This window comes from Dipodomys ordii, unplaced genomic scaffold (genome assembly GCF_000151885.1).
Source record: "Dipodomys ordii isolate 6190 unplaced genomic scaffold, Dord_2.0 Scaffold69, whole genome shotgun sequence".
NCBI classification, from domain to species: domain Eukaryota; kingdom Metazoa; phylum Chordata; class Mammalia; order Rodentia; family Heteromyidae; genus Dipodomys; species Dipodomys ordii.
Window position 1 is genome coordinate 3,523,498 of NW_012267285.1, and position 5,220 is coordinate 3,528,717.

A 5,220-nucleotide genomic window follows, 5' to 3' on the forward strand; every position below is an offset into this window, starting at 1 on the left:
GCTGGAGGGCCGAGCAGCCTGAGTTGGCTGTGGGAAAGGTTAAGAGGAGGCGGTGCTGGCCCACGATTCCCAGCCCCGAGTCCCCAGCCTTCCTCCTGGGGCGGAGCGGGGGGGAACCCCACCAGCAGGGTGCAGGGCTCAGGACTCAGCCTGTAACCCCAGCTACCCAGGAGGCAGAGATAGGGGGACCCTGTCTCCAGGCCAGTCCAGGCCTAAAAGCTCATGAGATGCCATTTCCACAATGGCTGGACGCCTGACTTTCTAGAGACAAAGGGAAGATACAAACCAAGGCCCTCTCTCAAAGATCGCCAACACAAAAAGGGATTGGAGGGGGGAATGCATAAATCAAGTGGCAGAGCACCCAGTCTGGCAAGCCCGAGGCCCTGAGTTCAAATCCCAGCACTGCTAGAAAAAAGAACAAAGAAGCGATGGCCTGCTGTAATCTCTTCCTCCCGCCAGCGCCTGGTCTCCATGAACATGCCCTTGAACAGCGACGGCACTGTCATGTTCAACGCCACCCTGTTTGCCCTGGTCCGAACAGCCCTGAGGATCAAGACCGAAGGTAGGCCCAGCCCTCCCGGGGCTGCGGGGCGGAAGGGAGAGCTGGCCGGCGGTCGGTCGGGAGGTGCGTCTGCGTCCGCAGAGGTGGGCTTGACCCCAAGGCTGCCTCCGTCCCCTCCCTGCTGCTGGCCCCAGGTGGTTGGGCCGGGTGGTCAGCCGGTCAGTGGTCAGCCTGCAAGGCGTCAGCCTGCGAGGCGAGGCGGAGGGGGAATTTGTGGGGCCAAGCCCCACCCCCGGGACCCACCCCTGGGACCGAGGCTGCCAGCGTCAACCACCCTCCCTCCCTCCCTCTCCTCAGGGAACCTAGAACAAGCTAATGAGGAGCTGCGGGCCATCATCAAAAAGATCTGGAAGCGGACCAGCATGAAGCTGCTGGACCAGGTGGTGCCCCCTGCCGGCGGTGAGTGCCGGCCGCACACCACGGTCCCGGTTCCCCGGCCAGCCGGGCCTGTGGGGTCTTCTCCTCCCCCACTCCCTGGGCCCTGAGACCTGGGTTCCCAGCGGGTAGCATGGAGCCTGCCTCCTCCAGACCCCACTGCGGGTCGAGGGACCAGGGCCGCGTGGCCCACACAGGCCGGAGGCAGGGGCTTAGGGTTGGAAATCGGGTCCTGGGAAGCCCATTCCAGTTGTCCTGGAATTGCTCTAGAAAAGAGGAAAGAGAGCAGGGTACCGGTGGCTCCTGAGATCTGAGGATCATGGTTCAAAGCCAGCCCGGGCAGGAAAGTCCGTGAGACTCTGATCTCCAAGGAACCACCAGAAAGCCAAAAGTGGAGCTGTGGCTCATGTGGTAGAGCGCTCACGGGTCCCTGGGCTCTCGGGTATTTAGAGACAGAGGGCTTGACTGTAAAGTGATTTGAAGCTCGGTGTTTTATCTGTGCTCTAATGGCTTTCTGGGGAGAGCTTTCTGGTTTCCAGGTGTTGGGCCTCCTCTTCCTGGTCCGAACACCTTGAGATACGGAAAGCCTCTGTCGTCTGCAGTGGGGCCTGGAGGGGGCCTACGTGTCGGGGTGGGGCCTGGAGGGGGCCTACATGTCGGGGTGGGGCCTGGAGGGGGCGTACGTGTCGGGGTGGGGCCTGGAGGGGGCCTACGTGTTGGGGTCGGGAGCATTTCTCTCCAGAAGGCCCCCATCCTGCCAGACACGTGCTCATTCTTGGGGGTGAGAGCGTGCTTCTCTGGGGAAGGAATGGTGGCTTTTCTTGGGAGCACAGATGGCGCTTCTGTTTTTAACTACCTGGTTTCCGAATTGCCTTCACTGGCGCCTCGGTTTCCCTAACGGATCCTACCACCCACCTCCCCCCTTCATCCACCAGCCCACCCTCCTCGGCCTCCAGCCCCTTGCCCTCCCTCCTTGCCTGCCCTCCTCTGGGCTTCTCAGAGGAACCTGCCACCTGAGGCTGGAAGAGCGTAAGAGTCAGGAGGAGATGGGTGGGGGGATTTTGGGGGAGGTCTGTCATGGGGCTTGAACCCTGGGCCTGGGCGCTGTCCCTCAGCTCTTCAGCTCAAGGCGAGCGCTCTACTCCTTGAGCCACAGCGCCACTTTCAGTTTTCTGGTGGTTCATTGGAGATGAGAGTCTCACAGACTTTGCTGTCCAGGCTGGCTTTGAACCGCAAGCCTCAGGTCTCAGCCTCCTGAGTAGCTGGGATGACAGGTGTGAGCACCGGCGCCCGGCTAGGGAGATCATTTTAAAGAGCCCCTTTCTCTGTGGGAGGAGGGGTACAGCCAAGCATGGTGACACCTCACAGACACCAGCCCCTCAGGAGGCTGGGGGGGGTGCGGAGATTGCTTGAACTAAGGAATCTGAGGCCTACAAGGAGCAGAGCGCTCACCTTGAGCACAAAGAGGCTGGGGGACAGCGCCCAGGCCCTGAGTTCAAGCCCCACCACCCCTAAGTCAATTACAAATGAACCATTAAATAAATAAGATAGAGGTTGAGGGACTCAGTTCGGTCAGGAAGCTGACCGCCGGGCCTGCTCGGACCCTTCTTCCCTCCGTGTGTGTCTCAGATGACGAGGTGACCGTTGGCAAGTTCTACGCCACCTTCCTGATCCAGGAGTACTTCCGGAAGTTCAAGAAGCGCAAGGAGCAGGGCCTAGTGGGCAAGCCCTCGCAGCGGAACGCGCTGTCGCTGCAGGTGAGGCGGGGTGACGGGGAGGCGAGGGGGCGGGGCGCTCGCTGTCCATCCGTCCGTCCGCCTGCTTCCCCGGCCTTGGGCGGCCCGCGCCCGCCACAGGCCTTCCATGGTAACCCAGGTCCCCGCCCTTGCTCCTCTGGAGCCCAGGCCTGGCCTCGGGGCTTGGGGGTCGGGGGCCGTCCTCACGCCCCCCTGGTTCCAGGCCGGCTTGAGGACCCTCCACGACATCGGGCCCGAGATCCGACGGGCCATCTCCGGAGACCTGACGGCCGAGGAGGAGCTGGACAAGGCCGTGAAGGAGGCCGTGTCCGCCGCGTCCGAGGATGACATCTTCAGGGTAGGCCCGGCCCCTGGCGCCCCCCGGCTGTGGCCCGTCGGAGCCCCCCCTCCCACCGCCGGCTTCCCGTGGGCCTGCCCGGCCACGCCAGCCCCCCCCCCGCTCGGGGAAGGCCCCCCCACACCGGGGGCCTCTCCTCCACCCACCCCTCCCTCCTGCTGCAGAGGGCCGGCGGCCTGTTTGGCAATCACGTCACCGCCTACTACCCAAGCGACAGCCGCAGCCCCTTCCCGCAGACCTTCACCGCGCAGCGCCCGCTGCACATCAGCAAGACCGCCGGCGCCCCGGGGGACACCGAGTCCCCGTCCCACGAAAAGCTGGTGGACTCCACGTTCACCCCCAGCAGCTACTCCTCCGCAGGCTCCAACGCCAACATCAACAACGCCAACAACACGGCGCTGGGCCTCCTCCCGCGCCCGGGCGGCCACCCCGGCGCCCTGAGCACGGTGGAGAGCCACGGCGGCGACCCCCTGGCGCCCGCCAGCCCCGGGCAGGACGCGGCCTGGACGCTCCGCTCCGGGAGGTGAGCGGAGGTGTGGCCCGGGAGAGGGGGCAGGGGGGCTGGCGGCCCGGCTGTCCCGCGCCCCTACCCCGTCCAGTTTCACAGAGTGGGAAACTGAGGCGCGGCCAGGCTGAGGACCTGCAGGTCACAGTGTGGTCCCGCCCCTCAGAGCCCAGTGCATCTGTGGTTCCGAGGAGGGCCAGCCGGGCGGCCGGGCAGGCGGCCCGCCGTTCCTGATCGGTTTCTCCGTCTTGGGTGGGGCAGGAGTCGCTCTGGAGACAGCCAGCTGGCCGTGGCCGGCCAGGAGGAGGCCGCCCAGGACGCGGCCTACGACCGCCTGCGGACGCGTGATGCGGAGTACGGCAGCGAGCCCAGCCTGCTGGCCACCGAGATGTGCGTTCTGTGGGCCGGGCAGGGAGGAGGGCGTGGGAGGCGGTGGGGGGCGAAGGGGGAGCCGTGGGCCCAGCCAGGGCCGCTGAGCTTCCCTGCACAGAATGTGTCGATCCGCTACGACCAGGGCTCTGGGTGTGCGCACGCACACGCATGTGCCTGTCCTGGGGCTTGAACTCAGGGCCTAGGCACTGTCCCTGAGCTTGCTTTACCCTCTCAAGGCTAGCGCTCCACCTCGTGAGCCACAGCTCCTTTTCTAGCTTCTTGGCGGTTCATTGGAGGTTAGAGCCTCATGGACGCTTTCCTGCCCGGGGCTGGCTTTGAACCGTGATCTTCAGATCGCACTCTCCTGAGTAGCTGGGGTGACAGGCGTGAGCCACTGGCGCCCAGCTGACCGTGACTTTTCACAAGATAAATAAATGAATGAAATGAAAACATAAGAAACCCTATGGAAAAGTAACTAAAAGCAAAACCAGCAGAAGGCGTAGCAGGGCTGACTGGTGATAGACAGCATGGGCGTGTGCAAAGATCGGGACCTTGCTGGTTCTTGAGTCTGAGGCCTAGGCCTTTCCCACCTTCCTGTGTGCTTTGTGCCGCCTCAGCTCAGAAATGCCGGGCTGGGGCCGGGCACGGTGTGGCCTGGGCGGTTGAAGCCAGCCTGGGCCGCGCCCGAGGTAGCTGGGCGTGGGTGTTTCTGTCCGTGCGTCCGGGAGGGCGGCCCCCCCCCCCCGGCAGTGGTGGGCTCGGCTTTCCCGGGGTGGCCCGTGCGGGTCTCGGGGATGAGCCCCGGCTCTCTGTCACAGCCTGCCCTCCCAGGACGACGAAAACCGACAACTCACACCCCCAGAGGAGGAGAAGAGGGACTTCCGGCAATCCCCAAAGAGAGGCTTCCTCCGCTCGGCCTCCCTGGGTAAGGAGCGCTTGTTCCCTGGTCCCTGTGGACCCGGATGGGAAGTGGCCAACCGGGCCGACCCGACGGGGCTCCGGAGGAAGCCCAGTGCGCCGTCTGTCCTGCGTCTTCCCCACACCGTGACAAAATTACCTTGGGGCCGTCGCGTTTAAAAAGGGGGCCGAGAAACCGATTTTAACACCTGGGGCGGTGCTCCGGAGCCCGCGGCCCACCGTGGCTTCGGGGCTCCGGGGTGGTCCGGGAGCGTGCGCCTCCTTCGCTTCCTGGCCAGATGCCCAAAGGAGAGCCAGAGGCGCCAGCCCCCAGTCCCCGCGAGGCGGCGCCGGGCCTCAGGCTTCCCACAGGCCTCACCTCCGAAAGTGCCAACGCCGCGCCGCGTCCCAGTCA

The 5,220-nt window shown here is 64.9% G+C and overlaps 1 protein-coding gene across 1 annotated transcript in view; it reads left to right on the forward strand.

Annotated features, from left to right (window-relative positions):
- The window catches only part of Cacna1c (calcium channel, voltage-dependent, L type, alpha 1C subunit), a 107,687-nt gene that overhangs the window by 98,811 nt on the left and 3,656 nt on the right, over positions 1 to 5,220 (forward strand). Inside the window, exons 27-33 of the mRNA XM_013023621.1 lie at positions 460 to 562; positions 860 to 961; positions 2,567 to 2,694; positions 2,897 to 3,031; positions 3,196 to 3,554; positions 3,798 to 3,926; positions 4,727 to 4,920. Coding sequence (XP_012879075.1) covers positions 460 to 562; positions 860 to 961; positions 2,567 to 2,694; positions 2,897 to 3,031; positions 3,196 to 3,554; positions 3,798 to 3,926; positions 4,727 to 4,920 — 1,150 coding nt within the window. The remainder of the gene's footprint in view (positions 1 to 459; positions 563 to 859; positions 962 to 2,566; positions 2,695 to 2,896; positions 3,032 to 3,195; positions 3,555 to 3,797; positions 3,927 to 4,726; positions 4,921 to 5,220) is intronic.